General features: G+C 59.8%; 1 protein-coding gene across 1 annotated transcript; it reads left to right on the top strand.

The window, feature by feature from the left end:
- Positions 1-1,313: 1,313 nt before the first annotated feature.
- Positions 1,314-16,776, top strand: COL1A2 (collagen type I alpha 2 chain). The gene is made up of 25 exons (XM_074272185.1): positions 1,314-1,519; positions 3,284-3,294; positions 3,776-3,793; positions 4,371-4,406; positions 5,493-5,576; positions 6,672-6,728; positions 7,564-7,608; positions 7,735-7,788; positions 7,879-7,932; positions 8,204-8,257; positions 8,388-8,441; positions 8,739-8,792; positions 9,855-9,899; positions 10,024-10,077; positions 10,160-10,204; positions 14,298-14,351; positions 14,631-14,729; positions 14,826-14,870; positions 14,968-15,066; positions 15,212-15,265; positions 15,367-15,474; positions 15,638-15,691; positions 15,778-15,876; positions 16,389-16,442; positions 16,620-16,776. The coding sequence occupies exons 1-25, from the start codon at positions 1,450-1,452 to the stop codon at positions 16,725-16,727; spliced, it is 1,509 nt and encodes a 502-aa protein (XP_074128286.1). The 5' UTR covers positions 1,314-1,449; the 3' UTR covers positions 16,728-16,776.
- Positions 16,777-17,424: the final 648 nt, after the last annotated feature.

A 17,424-nucleotide genomic window follows, 5' to 3' on the forward strand; every position in this document is an offset into this window, starting at 1 on the left:
CTTTATTTGGGGTCTCCCACAGTTGCGGAATGGAGTGTGGGACACCTCAATTCCTTGGTCAGGAAGTCCAGAGAAAGAGCAAAGGGAATCGGAAAGGGGAGGCAAGAGGGAGCTGAGAACAGAGGGGAACTGAGGGCCCCGGACAAGCGAGGGAGCCCCGGGCAAGTGAGGGAGCCCCAGAGAGGCGAGGGAGCCCCAGACAAATGAGGGAGGACAGGCAGGGAGGAGAGGGCAGAGCGGGGCTAGCTGTTGCTCCCTTACTTGGGGCCGGGCCTCGGCTTCCCCAGACTCCTGGCGTGGGGGATTAGCTCAGAGTCTTCTGGCCCTGGCTCTCTCCCCAGCTTCTCCAGGCTGTGAGGGGTGGGGGCTGGGCGGCCGGGGCCAGGCCAGCTCATAGGCAGGAGGAAGGGGGAGCGGGGGAGTTTTTCCCCTCCCCGCCAGAGCCGCGGGATCATACTTTTCTGGGGCCCTGCCCCCAAGCTGAGGGAAAGTGGGGATGGAATGGGGGGGCTCCCAGGAGCTGGATCCTCAGCAATCTGCTTAAGTCTGGCAGACAAAGGTTCAAAGGCCGCCTCAGGGTCCTCAGTAGTGACCCGGCCGCTCTCCAAAGAGCTTCTCCAACTTCTGAGGGCCCTGGAGCCTTGATGCTCCAGGCCGGGCAGAGAGCCTCGGTGGGAAAGCCTGAGCCCCCTGTGAGCCTCAGCGGGCTCCCCGGGAGGTCAGCCAGTGAGAGGCCACGCTCCGTCCCCTCTCTTTCTGGGGGGCAGATTTCCGGGGTGAGAGCGCAGCTTGGCGGCTCCCGGGCCGGGGTGTGGTTAGGGCTGGTGCTTTGTGGCTGGGGAAGCGGGGTGGGGAGAGCGCTGGAGGGGGGGGTTCCCTGCCCCCCGTGCCACGCTGTACTCCCCCCGCCCCCCTCCCCGTCTCCCCATTCTCCCTCCTCCCCCGCTCGGCCTTTCCCTGCCCCGCACCCGCGGCTGGCCCAGGTGAAGTAGGACCTGGACAGCTCCCGGCGGTGTCCCCGCTCCGGCCCCGCCCCTCCCTGGGCAGCTCAGCTGGCTCGGTTCGCGAGCGTCTGGCCGGGGTAGTGGGGGGGGGGGAGTCATAATTTCCTTCCTAAGCTTCAAAACTGTCCACGTCCTCACAAAGAATGGAACCAATTTGAGCGCCCCGCCCCGCCCCCGGCCCCCCCGAGTCTCCGCCCAGCTCCCCCCGGCCTCGGGCCCCCCCAGGCGCCTCCGATTGGCTGTCGCGCGCTTGGGGCCACCCCGGGCCCCCCGAGCCGAGGGCCGGATAAATACAGGCGGTCGGCCGACCTTATTTTAGCATCCAGCGGGCGGCCGGTGGTGTTCCTGGCGGCCGGACCCGACTCAGCGCCCTCGCCCCTCCGACAGCCCCGGCCCGCGCCCCAAGGAGTCTGCATGTCCGTGTGAGGCCCCTCGGCGCGCAGACATGCTCAGCTTTGCGGACGCGCGCCTCTGGCTGCTGCTCGCGGCCACTTGGTGCCTGGCCGCAGCTCAGGGTAAGCGGCCCGGGGCGGCCCGGGAGGGGCGGGCGGGGCGGCAGCGGCGCGAGGAGCTCCGGGACGGACTTCTGATTGAAGCCAGGCTCCGGAGCGGCGCCGGGCCCCCTCCCGCTCCCCCCCGCCTCTGCCTCAGTGTCCTCGGCTGTAAAGCGCGGGAGGTGCCTTCCCCGGGTGCCCCCTCCGCCCTCCAGTCCCGGATCCTCGCGCGTCCTCGGAGGGCATCCCCCACGCGCTTGTTTGCACGCCCAGGCCGGCCGCCCGGGGGCCTGCCGCTGGAGGCGTCGGTGTGCCCTGGGCGCCCTCCTCTGGGCAGTCTGGGAAGGGCCCCGGGACGCGGGGGCCGGGCTTTGCCCACTTTGCGGCCGCGGAGGTTCCTGGAAGGCGGGTCGCGCTAACGCCGCCCCGTTATCTGGGGAAGCCGCTCCGTTATCTGGGAAAGCCGCCCCGTTATCTGGGGAAGCCGCCCCGTTATCTGGGGAAGCCGCCCCGTCTGGGCGCGCCTGTGGGCACCCCCGGCCCGCCGCGGCCCAAAGAGGGGAGCGGGAGCCCTCTGGCGGCAGGAGGGGGGCTTCCTTAGGGGCGCCTCAAGAACCAGGAAAGTAGCGGAAGCTCGCCCCCCCAGCCACCGAGGCCCCCGTATTGCTGGGAGCGGACAGGGAGGAGGCCAGGGACCGATTGGACCCGAGAGGACCCCCCGGGCGGGGCGGGGCACAAGGCTGGGTGGGGATAAAGAGGGGGCTGAGGGCGGGTCCGCTGCATTCCGTACTCACCGCGGACCCCGTTCCTCGATAGCTGCCCGCCCGAGTCCCAGCCTCACTTCAATCCCGCCTCAATGCGAGGGAGGAGTTCGGGGGCCCTGTTTGGGAAGGGGCGAGCTCGCATTATTTGCGCCCCACCCCCCTCCAGTTGGCGATTGGAGACAGCGAAAGGACCAGCCCAGTCTCCTTTCTGAGGCACCCGACGGGTGCGGGGCATTTGCCACCCCAGAAATGGTTCCGGGGAGCATTTTTCTCAGGATAAACTACCCCCCCAATTGGAGCAGGACCCTCGCTTTCTTAGTCAGGATCTGGCTAGTCCCCCCCCCCCCCCCCCCCCCAGAGGCGGCAGCTTCGGGCTTGGACGTGCGGAGCGAGGAAGCCGACCGTACTGCCTTGTTTCGGACTCTGAGCCTTTGGGAAGTAATTGAAGCTCAGGGCCAGAGCCGGGGGCCTCGAGGATTCGAGGAATGAGAATCTGCCCCGCCCCCAGCTTCCCGCCCCTTCCTCCCAGTCACCTGGGAGGGGCTGGTCCAAGGGCTCCGCTTTCTAGTTCAGTGTGGCATCTGCCAGGGCCTGGACCCAAGCCCAGGACGCCCTTTGTGCCCAAGAGAGGGCATCGGAAACGAGTCCCGGAGGAGGAGTTTTAACCTGTGGCTGCAAATCATTTGCTAATCAATAGCCCACCTGGAGAATTTCATTTATCTGCCAACGCTCTTCATTAGCGATGAATTGTCAGCAGATTCCCCCTCACGCCTGGGACTCGGGGTGCTCTAAGCTCCCGCCCAATCATCTGCGGCCCAGACGCCCCGGTGGGATCTGCTCTCCCTCCACCCACCTCCCACTTGCGGTGCTTCTCTTGGAAGCAGTGGGACCCGAAGGGGCTTTCCCACCGATCCCGGCCATGCCTCTTTGGGTTTTCATCATCGCCTCGTGGCAGCGTCGGCGCCCCAAGGACGTGTGAATCCCAAATAATGCTGTCTCTCTTTTCTCCTTTCCCCTACAGCTGTACAGGAGGTCAGTATCACTTTTCCGTATTCTTGCTTAAGGTTTGGGAGGGTGCTTGGGGGAAGGGGGTGGCGCCCACTGTCACTGATAGGCGGCAATCCCAAGCCCTGTAGGAAGGCTCTTGGGGGCAGTGGTAGGGACTGGCTGCCCCCGGAAGGGCCCACCCTTGTGGGCTGGGCCATGGCAAGGAGAGGCTGCATAAGGAAGGGGGGAGACTGGGGCTTCCGAGCCAGTCGAGTGGGCAAGAGGACCCCGGAAAGCCAGGGACACTTTTCCCTCCTAACAATCTGGGAAGGATGAAGCCTTTATACCCGTCTGCAGGCAAGATCCTTAACTCCACGCTCGCCCCAAGCAGCGGGCCGTGCGCAGAGCCACTCTGGCACCAGGAAACATGGAAACGGGTTTCCAAATACTAACTGAAATCCATCGGCTAGACATGTCTCTCTGGCTCGTTCTTCCCAATGACCTTTGATTCTTTCTTTCCCACCAGCCACCCAGAGGAAGAAAGGTAAGCGCGAATTCATTCTTTGAAAGTTCAGGGATACGGACTTTTCACAGTTGAAGTTCATATGATATGTGGTAGATTTTTAAAAAATATGTGTGTGTGGGGGGGGAGTGGTTCAACCGTTTGACCAGATTAATTGGGAGTTAATTAGGTAAATGATAAAATCAATGAAGTTAGAGGAAAACAAAGGAAAATTTGGCTCTCCTCCCAAATGACTCAGCCTTGATTGAAGATTGCTAAAAGACATGTCGGGAAGGGCCGATGGTGTGGCTATAATAGGTTACGACCGTTTGCAAGGCTTTCATGTCTACGTGTGCTGTCCAATCTGTAGCAAAGATCTTTTCACCCCCTACAATTTGCCCTGGACAGGAATACCAGCACAGGTATCGTCAGAAGGGCTAGCAGTTGTTGTCTGGTGCGCCCCCTCCTCCATTTTTAAAAAGGCTATGTTCAAACTCACTTTGACCACAGTGGCTTAGTTAGTCGAGACCCAACAATGAACCATATTTGAGAATAATGTAATGGTTCAGCGGAAGTCACCCTGAGCTTTATAGCTGAGTCGTGTTTTTCTCTCTTGAAGGGACCACAAGGAGACAGAGGTCCACGAGGTCAAAGGGTAAGAAATCTTGAGTTATAAAATCTGATCATATTAGAACAACTTACAATAAAAATCCCTAGGAACTGGCGAATTAATTTACAACAAGAAACTATTTGAACAGAGCATGTTGTAAATGGTCCAACTGGGTAGCCAACGGAGCAAATATATTCATGTTCATTGATCCATTTTTCACCACTACCACCCTGCCCCCCCCCCCGCCCAAATTTGCATTATTGTGATGGACTTTTTTTTTTTTTTTCCCTTTAGCTGATTTATCTCTTCCTCTCAATCCCAGGGACATAGTTTTGTTTGTTTCTGCTTGATTAATTCATCCTCACGGTTTTTGATGACATGATAAATCTGTGCTCTGGTGTATTTGACAGCCAGTGGGAGCTCTTCCACTCCCTATTTTGTGTCCAGTATTCTTCTGTAAGGATTCGCTGTGTGTGCAGTATTTGTTGGGTTAAAAAGAATGTTTGTGACATTCCTCTGCTGACATTTTCCATTTGATGATTAAAACTGTGTAATTATGAATTTGGACTAGATAGAAACTCCCCTTTGCATGCATATTTGCTGGATTCTTTGGGCCAAGAAGTATGATTCTCCTTCCACCCATGTAGACCTCGATCAAAGATACTTTGCCAAGAGGAATATGTTGATATTATATTATTCCAAAATATTCTAGTCTCCCAAAGTAATGATGACATTAAATTTGTTCTGCCAGGGAAATCAGAAATTCCAAATAACAAATGGGGAGGGAGGGACCTCAGTTTCTCTTTACGAGTTTCAGAAAATGCTGAAAGTCTAGCAAAGAGCAAGACCTCTGGGAAGAGATTCTGAGCATTAATTCTAGGAAGTTCATAGAGTGAAGAATTTTAACTTGGACTGATTTTTCTGGGCATCACAGAGGCAGTATAGCCCTCCCTTTGATAGATTGCCAAATGAACATGTCTATGTTGAATCTGCTTGATTGCAAATGGTAACCACTTCTCCCAAGAAATCTATGAAAAGGGATGACTTACCCCTCTTGCCTGAGAATTGCCATCCCAGGCACCGATTTCAGGACCTGCTGAGTGTTCAACTAACTCATCTTTTGCACAACAGGGTCCCCCAGGCCCTCCAGGTAGAGATGGTGAAGATGGTCCCCCAGGTCCTCCCGGACCCCCTGGTCCTCCCGGTCTTGGTGGGGTAAGATCTTTTTCACTTTTGCATTTAACCTTCGTTTTAGCACAGGACTGTTACATTTAAAGGACCAAGAGAGGGCATGGAAGGGATGAGGGCTTCAGAAGGACTGGTTTTCCTCAATAGTTTTGGTAGAAATCTGCTTTGTGTGGAAGGCTTCATCTCACTTATTGACTTGATTCTTTCATGAGAAGTTCTCTTCAGTAATTCTAATCCCTGTGTAAACAGCTGGCTCTGAGAAGGTGTTGGGGGCTGAAGTCAATACTGATAAAGACTAGTTTATTTGCTACTTTCAGGCATCTATGAGATGAAAATTAAACAAGTGGATTCCATTTTTAAAATTTTACCAACAGGTCTCTTTTTCCCTCCTGCCCCTCTCTCCTTCTTTCCCTCCTTCCTTGTTTCTCTCTTTCCTTTCCTTTTCCCTCTTTCCTTTTTTCTTCCCCCTTTCCTTCTTTCCCTCTTTCTGTCCTTTTCTCCTTCTCTATTTTACTCCTTCCCTCTTTCCTTCTGTTTCTCCTTTCTTTTCTGGCTCAGTTGCCTTAGAATTCATGGATCTTAGAAAGACAAATGAGTTCAGGCTTAATTTAGTGGAAGGTAATTAGAACAGGAGCGCCTTTCCTCAGCTGTCTCAAATGACCCTGACTAGTTCTTGACCTCTGTCCCTCAGGTCTCAGAAGGGTGGCTTTGACGCCCAGTTCAGTTTCAGCTTCAGGGGTATACTTCCCTATTCTTCTGCCCAGGACTGGAAAGGACGCATCCCCACTAGAGCCACCTCAGGCACCTTTAGCTGACCACTCATTATGGCTGGCAGTGGGGGAGGGGTGGCAGAGTGGACACTTTGGACGCTTGGGGGAACATAAAGATGCTTTGCACTTTGCCCAAAGGATGGACTTTCCCGCTCTCTTCCCCTCCCGCCCAGCTGGGGCTGTTCTCTTTTGCCCTAGCTCGATGGCGGCTCCCACGTGTTGGACCATCCCTCTGTTCTCCCAAGAGAAGCGGAGGGGTCTGAGACAGGAGACCGTTGCTCCCACAAGCAGCTTGACCCGAGATGGTCAGGAAGGCCCGCTCACCTGCACACTTCTCTCTTTCCCTCCTTAGAACTTCGCAGCCCAATACGATGCTAGCAAAGGATTGGACATGGGCCCAGGACCAATGGTACGGACTTCCTCCCAAATTCCAGTTTGGTTTGTTGCAGTCGCCCCGTTCTTTGTGTCGCGGTATGGCACAAAATGAAAGCGCTCGTCTGTGGACATTGAACCAGGGTGACTAACGTGGCGCGGTGCAGGTGGCGCCACGGGCCAGCCTGGCTTCTGGCCAAGGTGCGGCTCAGCCTGCCTGGGAGAGCCCAGTCTCAGCTGAGAGGGCAAGATGGCGCAGCCCCAGGACAGGGGCCATCTAGCAGGCTGTGGAGCAATCACTGGGGGCTAAAGTGGAGCTACGTCTTGCCGTGTGCCAGCCAGAGGCTGGGCTTGGGCACACGCCAGCTTCAGCTTAATAAATAGTGATTCCAGGGGGCAGCTAGGTGGCACAGTGGATAGAGCACCAGCCTTGAATTCAGGAGGACCCGAGTTCAAATCTGGTCTCAGACACTTAACACTTCCTAGCTGTGTGACCCTGGGCAAGTCACTTAACCCCAGCCTCAAAAATTAATTAATTCCTCTGTCACGGAGGGAGGCGGCTGCCGTGACGGCCCCCATCACAGCCGAGGCAAAGGCAGCGGGCCGAGGCCGGCGACCCGGCCTGCTAGTGTCCGGGCTCAGCCCTTCCCCGGCCCAGCTCGGGGCTGCCTCCGCCCGATGGCCTCCACGAAGAGGTTCCCAAATCCCAGGCCTCTGTCTGGAGGGAGGGCAGAGGCAGGAGCGTTCCTGAGATGACCCAGTCTTGTCTGAGGAGGGAGGGGGGTTGGGGCGGCGGTCCTCCCCCCTTCCCGGAGCTGGGTCAGCTCCCCTTGCCTCTTCTCCATTGGTCATCATCCGTTTTCCCGTGACAGGGTTTGATGGGACCCAGAGGCCCCCCTGGCGCAAGCGGACCTCCTGTAAGTAAATGCCAAGGGGTTTTTCACTCATTTGAGCAAATTGAAGTCAATTCGAACGAGTCTCCTTTTACGAGGAGACCAGGCTAAGGATGCCGTGTGCTATTCTGTGGCGTTCCCCTTTTCCAGGGTGCCCAAGGCTTCCAAGGACCCGCCGGCGAGCCGGGAGAGCCTGGTCAGACTGTAAGTACGGCTGCCCCGACGTGGGTGCGGGCGACTTCTGTGACGTTACGGGGGTCGGGACTAACAGCAGTGCTCTCTCCGTTCCCCTAGGGCCCCGCAGGTGCACGAGGACCCCCCGGACCCCCCGGAAAGTCTGGTGAAGACGTAAGTGGGGGCTTGGGCCCCCTGCTGGGGCACGAGTGGGGCCGAGGGACAGATTGGTCTGAAGCGCACACTTCAGTCAAGCTTCCTCGGGGAAACAGCTTCCCTCCAGAGGAGCCGTGTTGCAATGTGGGGGTCACGTTGGACCAAAGGGCCATCTTCTGTCACGTGGGACTCTCCCCGAAGCACTGGGGTTCCTCTGAAAGGCTTCCCTCCCTTCGAGCGCCACCTGGCGTTCACCAACGGAAGGGTTCTCCCATCTCTTTCCTTACAGGGTCACCCTGGGAAGCCAGGAAGGCCTGGTGAGAGAGGAATTGTCGGACCACAGGTGAGACTCCTCGCACTGGCCCGGCCCTGCAGGGAGCGCGCGGGAGGTCGCCCCGGCTCCCGGTCATGGGGAAGGCCTGCCGGGGGTCCGAGGGGGGGGGCCCCGACTGACTCCCCCCGTTTCTCTGCAGGGCGCTCGAGGCTTCCCCGGGACTCCCGGTCTGCCTGGATTCAAGGGAATCCGGGTACGTGTCCTCTCTCCGGTTCATCGTCTAGGACACCGGACCTGTCTGGGGGGCCAGAGAGCTGGAGGGGCGCCCGGGGTTGGGGGCAGGCAGGATAGGGCCAAGGCCCGATGCTCTTACGTGGCCCGGGTGGGGATTCTGCTGCGCCCTCGGAAGTGGCCCACCCAGCCCAGCCTGGGGGTCTGGGGGTCAGGGCCCCACACTCGGTGCCCGAGGGAGGGCTGTGGGGCCCCCTGCCAGGAGTTGTCCTGCGCAGGGGCGTCCCCGGGGAGGACTTTACGCCGTTCTTCTCTCTAGGGGCACAATGGTCTCGATGGACTGAAAGGACAAGCCGGAGCTCCCGGAGTCAAGGTAAAGGCCCATTGGGACCCGACTTTAGACGGGACGCTCTTGGTGGGAGGAGGGGGGCTCCGAGGAGGGGCGGCAATGTGCGTGAGGGCCCGTTTCACTGCGGTCCTGATTTGGCCTGCCTGTGAGCCCCCGGGGCGAGGCTGAGCCTGTGGGCTGTGGGCCCCCCACCCGGTGCTCAGGGGCGCACACGGGGGCACACACGGGGGCACACACAGGGATAGACAGGGGGGCACACAGGGGCGCACAGGGGATAGACAGGGGGGCACACAGGGGCACACACGGGGACACACACAGGGATAGACAGGGGGGCACACAGGGGCACACACAGGGATAGACAGGGGGGCACACAGGGGCGCACAGGGGATAGACAGGGGCGCACACGGGGGCACACACGGGGGCACACACAGGGATAGACAGGGGGGCACACAGGGGTGCACAGGGGATAGACAGGGGGGCACACGGGGCGCACAAACACCCACATCTACACTGGGCACTCATGTGCCTAAACACGCACTCACATGCACCTGTGGGCACACCCATGCCCACAAACCCCCATGCACTTGGCGTGCCAGACGCATTCTCCACATGCACACACCATATGTGCAAAGATGCGCACAAACACCCATACATGCAAATATTCATGAACCCCCACACAGGCCCAGCTACAAATGCACCCCCACGCACCCCAGGCCCACCTAGACATTGTGCACCGCCCTGCCCTCACAGGTGCTTCACTAGCACCACACACGTGCACCTGCAGAAATGCACAAGCGCGCTCACAGCAGCACAGCCGCCACTGTAGCTGCGTGCGGCCCCACGTCCGTGCGCACACGGGTCTGCACGTGTGCCTGAGCATGTACTCGCATGTGTGCCCCGGGGCCAGCCGGGGCAGGCGGCTCGCAGCACGCGTGGGAGCGGGGGAGTGCTTGGGCGAAGTCTCTGAGTCCGGGCGGCCCTCCGGATCTGCCCGGGCTCTCCGGCTCAGGGGGGAGGGGGCCCCGAGGGCCGTGGAGGCTCGCTCTCGGCCCCTCCCTCACAGCGCCTTCCGCCTCTCCCCCGCAGGGTGAACCCGGCGCCCCCGGAGAGAACGGCACCCCTGGCCAGGCGGTAAGTGTCCCGCGGGCTCCTGGGGGGGGGAGCCCCGGGCTGGCGGGGACTGGCGCCGGCTCGGGGGGCTTGTGGGCTGTGGGCCCCCCACCCAGTGCGCTCTTGTCTCTTTTCCTGCCCGCAGGGAGCGCGAGGCCTGCCCGGAGAGAGGGGGCGCATCGGCGGCCCCGGCCCCGCGGTAAGAGCTGCTGTCCCGAGGGGGGGGAGGGGCTTCCGCCACCGTGGCGGGGCCTCACGGGGCTCTGTCCTGTTCCCCACAGGGAGCGCGCGGAAGCGATGGCAGCGTCGGCCCCGTCGGTCCCGCCGTAAGTGTCTCCAGTTCAAGGTTGGGGGAGGGGGGAGGGCTCCGCGAGGATTCCCGGGAGGACCCTGGTTCAGACGCCAGCCCCTGCCCCTTAGAGAGGACAGAGCGGCTGCCTGAGCCCGGCGCCCCTGGGCCGTCCCGCCTTTCCCGAAGCCATCGGCCCTTCGTGAGGAGCTAGGCCGGCGGCGCGTCCGGGCCCTGCAGCTCTCTTCTGCACCCCCACACTTCCCGGTAGCCTCAGCCGGCAGCAGCTCCGGAGCTTCTCTGGACCCGCCGCCCCAAGTTAGGCGGGGGCTTTGACCGAGTCCAGATGAGGGCCCCTCCCCCCTCGTTATGTCCGGTAACAAGTAAAAGAGAACCAGCGGCCCGCGGGGCGGCCCCTTTAGGTGGCCAAAGTCCCGGAGAGACGGCCCAGGGGGCTCTCTGGTGAGGAGTGAGGAGGGGGGCGTGTCTGCCGGTCTGTTTCCCGTCTCTGTGTCTCAGTGTGTCTGTGACTGTGTGACTGTTCTCTCTGGGTGTCTCCCTGTCTCTCTGTGACTGTGTCTCTAAGTTTGACTGTGTCTCTGGGTGTCTCTGTGACTCTGTGTCTCTCTGTGACTGTGTGTGTCTCTGCCTGTGTGTCTCTGTGACCCTGTGTCTCTGGGTGTCTGACTCTGTGTCTCTGACTCTGTGTCTCTGGGTGTGTCTCTGACTCTGTGTCTCTGGGTGTGTCTGTGACTCTGTGTCTCTGGGTGTCTCTGTGACTCTGTGTGTCTCTGAGTGTCTTTGGGTGTCTCTGGGTGTCTCTGTGATTCTGTGTCTCTGTGACTCTGTCTCTGGGTGTGTCTGTGTCTCTGTGTCTCTCTGTGACTCTGTGTCTCTGGGTGTCTCTGTGTCTCTGTGTGTCTCTGTGACTGTCTCTGGGTGTCTCTGTGACTCTGTCTCTTGGTGTGTCTGTGTCTCTGTGTCTCAGTGTGTCTGTGACTCTGTGTGACTGTGTCTCTGGGTGTCTCTGTGACTCTGGGTCTCTCTGTGACTGTGTGTGTCTCTGCCTGTGTGTCTCTGTGACCGTGTCTCTGGGTGTCTGACTCTGTGTCTCTGTGACTCTGTGTGTCTCTGAGTGTCTTTGGGTGTCTCTGGGTGTCTCTGTGACTCTGTGTCTCTGTGACTCTGTCTCTGGGTGTGTCTGTCTCTCTCTGTGACTGTCTCTGGGTGCCTGTGTCTCTGGGTGTCTCTGACTCTGTGTCTCTGGGTGTCTCTGACTCTGTGTCTCTAGGTGTTTCTGTGACTCTGTGTCTCTAGGGGTGTCTGTGTCCCTCTGTGACTGTCTCTGGGTGTCTCTGTGTCTCTCTGTGACTCTGTGTCTCTGGGTGTGTCTGTGTCTCTGTGTCTCTCGGTGACTGTGTGTCTCTGTGTGTCTCTGACTCTGTGTCTCTGGGTGTCTCTATGTCTCTGTGTGTTTCTGTGACTCTGTGTCTCTGGGTGTCTCTGTGACTCTGTCTCTGAGTGTCTCTGTGTGTTTCTGTGACTCTGTGTCTCTGGGTATCTCTGGGTGTCTCTGTGTGTCTCTGACTCTGTGTCTCTGGGTGTCTCTGTGTCTCTGTGTGTTTCTGTGACTCTGTGTCTTTGGGTGTCTCTGTGTGTCTCTGTGACTCTGTGTCTCTGGGTATGTCTGTGTCTCTGTGTCTCTCTGTGACTCTGTGTCTCTGGGTGTCTCTGTGTCTCTGTGTGTTTCTGTGACTCTGTGTCTCTGGGTGTCTCTGTGTCTCTGTGTGTTTCTGTGACTCTGTCTTTGGGTGCCTCTGTGTGTCTCTGTGACTCTGTGTCTCTGGGTGTGTCTGTGTCTCTGTGTGTCTGACTCTGTGTCTCTGGGTCTCTGTGTCTCTGACTGTTTCTCTGGGTGTCTCTGTGTGTCTCTGACTCTGTGTCTCTGGGTGTCTCTGTGTCTCTGTGACTCTGTCCCTGGGTGTCTCTGTGTCTCTCTGTGACTCTGTGTCTCTGGGTGTCTTTGTGACTCTGTGTGTCTCTGACTCTGTGTCTCTGGGTGTCTTTGTGACTCTGTGTCTCTGACTCTGTGTCTCTGGGTGTCTCTGTGTCTCTGTGTGTCTCTGTGACTCTGTCCCTGGGTGTCTCTGTGTCTCTCTGTGACTCTGTGTCTCTGTGTGTTTCTGTGACTCTGTGTCTCTGGGTGTGTCTGTGTCTCTGTGTGTCTCTGACTCTGTGTCTCTGGGTATCTCTGTGTCTCTGACTGTGTCTCTGGGTGTGTCTGTGTCTCTGTGTGTTTCTGTGACTCTGTGTCTCTGTGTGTCTCTGTGACTCTGTGTGTTTCTGTGACTCTGTGTCTCTGTGTGTCTCTGTGTGTCTCTGTGTGTCTCTGTGTGACTGTGTCTCTGGGTGTCTCTGTGACTCTGTGTCTCTGGGTGTCTCTGTGTGTCTCTGTGACTCTGTGTCTCTGGGTGTCTCTGGGTGTCTCTGTGTCTCTGCGTGTCTCTGGGTGTCTCTGTGACTCTGTGTCTCTGTGTGTCTCTGTGACTCTGTGTCTCTGGGTGTCTCTGGGTGTCTCTGTGTCTCTGCGTGTCTCTGGGTGTCTCTGTGACTCTGTGTCTCTGTGACTGTGTCTCTGCGTGTCTCTGTGTCTCTGTGTCTCTCTGTGACTCTGTCTCTGCGTGTCTGTGTCTCTGCGTGTCTCTGTGACTCTGTGTCTCTGGTTGTCTCTGTGTGTCTCTGTGACTCTGTGTCTCTGGGTATCTCTGTGTCTCTCTGTGATTCTGTGTCTCTGCGTGTCTCTGTGTCTCTGTGTGACTCTGTCCCTGGGTGTCTCTGTGTCTCTCTGTGACTCTGTGTCTCTGGGTGTCTTTGTGACTCTGTGTGTCTCTGACTCTGTGTCTCTGGGTGTCTTTGTGACTCTGTGTCTCTGACTCTGTGTCTCTGGGTGTCTCTGTGTCTCTGTGTGTCTCTGTGACTCTGTCCCTGGGTGTCTCTGTGTCTCTCTGTGACTCTGTGTCTCTGTGTGTTTCTGTGACTCTGTGTCTCTGGGTGTGACTGTGTCTCTGTGTGTCTCTGACTCTGTGTCTCTGGGTATCTCTGTGTCTCTGACTGTGTCTCTGGGTGTGTCTGTGTCTCTGTGTCTCTCTGTGACTCTGTGTCTCTGGGTGTCTCTGGTTGTCTCTGTGTCTCTGTGTGTTTCTGTGACTCTGTGTCTCTGTGTGTCTCTGTGACTCTGTGTGTTTCTGTGACTCTGTGTCTCTGTGTGTCTCTGTGTGTCTCTGTGTGTCTCTGTGTGACTGTGTCTCTGGGTGTCTCTGTGACTCTGTGTCTCTGGGTGTCTCTGTGTGTCTCTGTGACTCTGTGTCTCTGGGTGTCTCTGGGTGTCTCTGTGTCTCTGCGTGTCTCTGGGTGTCTCTGTGACTCTGTGTCTCTGTGTGTCTCTGTGACTCTGTGTCTCTGGGTGTCTCTGGGTGTCTCTGTGTCTCTGCGTGTCTCTGGGTGTCTCTGTGACTCTGTGTCTCTGTGACTGTGTCTCTGCGTGTCTCTGTGTCTCTGTGTCTCTCTGTGACTCTGTCTCTGCGTGTCTGTGTCTCTGCGTGTCTCTGTGACTCTGTGTCTCTGGGTGTCTCTGTGTGTCTCTGTGACTCTGTGTCTCTGGGTGTCTCTGTGTCTCTCTGTGATTCTGTGTCTCTGCGTGTCTCTGTGTCTCTGTGTGACTCTGTGTCTCTGCGTGTCTCTGGGTGTCTCTGTGACTCTGTGTGTCTGGGTGCATGGTGGTATTTTCAAGCTCCTCGAGGGCCGAGGAACCCTCATTTCCAGGCCGGGCCTGTTCCCCAGTCTCGGGCCCCGGGCCCCAGTTGGCTGTTCGGCCCCAGCTGGCCGTGAGAGCCACACTGGCGTCGGGGCGTGGGCTGTGCCGCCAGGTCAGAGAGGTCTGCGGGACCCGCGCCTTTGCTCTTGGTGTGGCTAGTCCCCTCCGGGAGCCCAGGGTTTCTTCCCATCATGCTCTGAGGTCGGACCCTCACTCTGGGTAATGGCGTCACCGCTGTTCGCGTTGTTGGCAAACTAAAGCCGGCCGCCCAGCGGCACGGGAGACAACGTCTGAAGTGCTTCCTTTGTCTCCCTAGGGTCCCCTTGGCTCGGCGGGTCCCCCTGGCTTCCCAGGCGCCCCTGGCCCTAAGGTGAGTGAGGATCTCCTTTCCCAGCACCACCTTAGGTTGGACAGTTCCCTTTATCAAGGGGAGGTCCCTAGCATGGGTTAGGGTTAGGGTTACGTGGTGGTGGATAGTTGCTGACAACTAGGCCGGGTAGGACAGCCCGGGGGATCTCAGAGTTAGCGGGGAGGGCAGGGGCCCGAGGGCCCCCGGTGCCCCAGCTGACGGGTGGCCAGCCAGGGCTCAAGGCCGGCTCTCCCGCTTTACCTCTGGCGCTCACCGTGCTCTCTGCCTTGGCGCTTCCAGGGAGAACTCGGCCCCGTCGGCAACCCTGGCCCCGCCGGCCCCGCCGGCCCTCGTGGAGAGCTGGGTCTTCCCGGCATGACTGGTCCTGTCGGTCCTGCGGTAAGGGATCCTGTGCTGGCGGGCGGGGGAGGGAGAGGAGGCCGTGGGGGGAGGGCGTTCTGGAGGGCGGTTTCACCATCCCCCCTTCTTCCCTAGGGGAATCCCGGTGCCAATGGTCTGACGGGAGCCAAGGGGGCAGCGGTAAGTATCCACCCACGGGTCCCCGGGCTGGTTCTTGGGTGGGCCCCGCGGCGGCCCCCAGAGAGTGACAGGGGGCTGCTCTGGGCTGTGTCCGCAGGGTCTCCCTGGCGTGGCTGGTGCTCCCGGTCTGCCCGGGCCCCGTGGCATCCCTGGTCCTGCCGGCGCTGCTGGGGCCTCCGGTCCGAGAGGACTTGCGGTGAGTCATTTCAGCTTCTCCCCCCTCCCCTCCCCCCGGCCCTTCTGCCCTCTCGCCCGGGGCTGCTCCTCCGAGAGCAGATGGCCCTCTGAGCCAGAGGCCTTGCCAGGAGCTTTGGTCAGTGACCTCCGTGTCTTGGTTCTAGGGCGAGCCTGGTCCTGCTGGTTCTAAAGGAGAGAGTGGAAACAAGGGGGAGCCGGTGAGTAACTGCCCCGTGGCCAAATTTGGGGGACCCCTTCCCCCGCCTGACTGAGCAGGGCCGGAACGGCTCCTTTCACTTCTTGTTTCTGTGGGGTGCAGGGCTCCGCCGGGCCCCAAGGCCCTCCCGGCCCCAACGGTGAAGAAGGCAAGAGAGGACCCAACGGAGAGCCAGGATCCACGGGCCCCATGGGCCCCCCCGGGCTCAGAGTAGGTGGAAGTCGGTCGCGCGGTGGGTTCCTGGGCTAAACGACAGAAACGTGTTTGCGAGCAGCCCCCCGACCACAACCAGGGGCGGCTCTCTGACTTGGGAGGCCCTGCCCTGGGGGCTCTCGTGGTGGGGGATCTGACCAGTTTCTGTCCTACTTGGCAGGGCGTCCCTGGATCCCGGGGTCTTCCTGGAGCCGACGGCCGAGCTGGCGGCATGGTAGGTGGACCCAGAGACCCCCGCCCACCCCGTGCGGACTAGGCCAGACCGAGACCTCACCTCTTGCCTCCCTCTTTCCTAAACAGGGTCCCCCCGGTAACCGCGGCCCCTCCGGACCTGCTGGAGCCCGAGGCCCCAACGGAGATGCCGGCCGGCCTGGCGAGCCCGGGCTCATGGGCCCCCGCGTAAGTGGCCGCTTCGCACGGGGCCCGAGGACACGGGCAGTTTTCCAAGCCCCGGGGGGGGGGGGGTTGTCCCCATAGGAGGACCCAGGAAAGCCCCTCGTTCTGAAGATGATTGATGTGGGTGGGAGGGGCTGGGGGGGGGTCTCCTCATTGCATGCTAAGTCATGGTTCATGGGTCGGCGAGCCCTCTGCCGAGCCCACGGTCTGGCGGTCAGGGCCCCGCTATCCCGTGACCGAGGCCCGTGGGAAGAGAATCCCTGAGCCACGACACCCCCAGAGTCACCGGTAAAGGGCAGAGCCGCCACTGACAAGGGCAGCAGGTCTGGGAAGTTGTGGGGAAAGGAAGTCTGCTGGGAGGAGGGCGGCCACAGCTCTAGTGCCTCCAAGCACCTTGTCAGTTACTGACCCGGAGCTTGAGAGAGCCAGAGAGAGGCTGGGGAGCCCCCACGTCCCCCCCTGCTGAATTCTGCTCTTTCTCCTCGACCTCTAACCGCCGCCTTCTCCCGCCCTAGGGTCTCCCCGGCTCCCCTGGAAACGTTGGCCCCACTGGGAAGGAAGGCCCTGCTGTAAGTATGGCCACGTCCACCCTCCGCCCCCCCCCCCAGGCTGGGAGCAGCCGGGCACACACAGCGGGGGGCTGGGGGGGTCCCACGCCCTCCGGGAGACGGCGTCCAGAAGCAGCCCTGCATCGCCCCGCGAGCCTGCGGGGGGTTCTCAGGCCTAAAAGCCTCGGTCTCTCGTAGGGTCTCCCTGGTATCGACGGCCGACCCGGCCCCACAGGCCCTGCCGGGAACAGAGGCGAGCCCGGGAACATCGGCTTCCCAGGACCCAAAGGCCCTAACGTAGTGTGACGGCGCCCCACCTTCACGCGCGTGTTCGTTCCTTTGGCCAGATGGGTGGAGTGCCCACCGAGGACGGGGGGGTCGGAGCGGGGAGAGCGGGGAGAAACCCCTCACTGACTCAGCAGAACAGGTCTGTGGCCCGCCTTCTCCTCCATCGATCCCGCCAGCACCCTTCGGAGAAGGTGCCCTCTGCCTCCTGGCACAGACCCCCTAAGCTTGGAAGGACCCAGCTCTTCTGGGCTGACCCAGGCTGTCTGCCTCCGCCCCCAGGGCACCCTCGGGGGCGCCAGGTGACAGCCAAGGCTTCCTGAACTGAAGTCCATAGCTTCACGGGCACTGGCCTCGTCTGGCACGCTGCCCCCTTGGGGCTCCCAGGGACCCAGCATAGACACCCCCTTTGCCATCCTCCTGTCCCTTGTCCTCTATAAGTAATGGGGCACCTCACATCCTCAAATCCACATGGTGAAGTCTGCCCTTCTCAATATATTTGTGATGGAAGCCTGCTGGGCCTGGGTCTGCCCTCCGACCACTCGGCCCGACGGGCCTGGGTCTGCCCTCGGACCACTCGGTCCGACGGGCTTGTGCCAGCCCTATGTCCGCACCACTGACCGCCGCCAGAGCCCAGTGTAGGATGTGAATGAGCTCCGTGGGATAGGAGCAAAAGCAAAGCCAGCTGCGGCGCCCTATGCCGCCCAGCCGCCGTGCC

The sequence above is a fragment of the Sminthopsis crassicaudata genome, chromosome 5 (assembly GCF_048593235.1).
Source record: "Sminthopsis crassicaudata isolate SCR6 chromosome 5, ASM4859323v1, whole genome shotgun sequence".
NCBI lineage: Eukaryota > Metazoa > Chordata > Mammalia > Dasyuromorphia > Dasyuridae > Sminthopsis > Sminthopsis crassicaudata.

Excerpts from the sequence above, each read along its gene's own strand:
- COL1A2 (XM_074272185.1), top strand. The coding sequence starts at position 1,450 with ATGCTCAGCTTTGCGGACGCGCGCCTCTGGCTGCTGCTCGCGGCCACT. Across the intron at positions 10,205-14,297 it reads TCGGCCCCGTCGGTCCCGCC|GGTCCCCTTGGCTCGGCGGG; the intron begins GTAAGTGTCTCC and ends TTGTCTCCCTAG. Across the intron at positions 16,443-16,619 it reads CTGGGAAGGAAGGCCCTGCT|GGTCTCCCTGGTATCGACGG; the intron begins GTAAGTATGGCC and ends GGTCTCTCGTAG.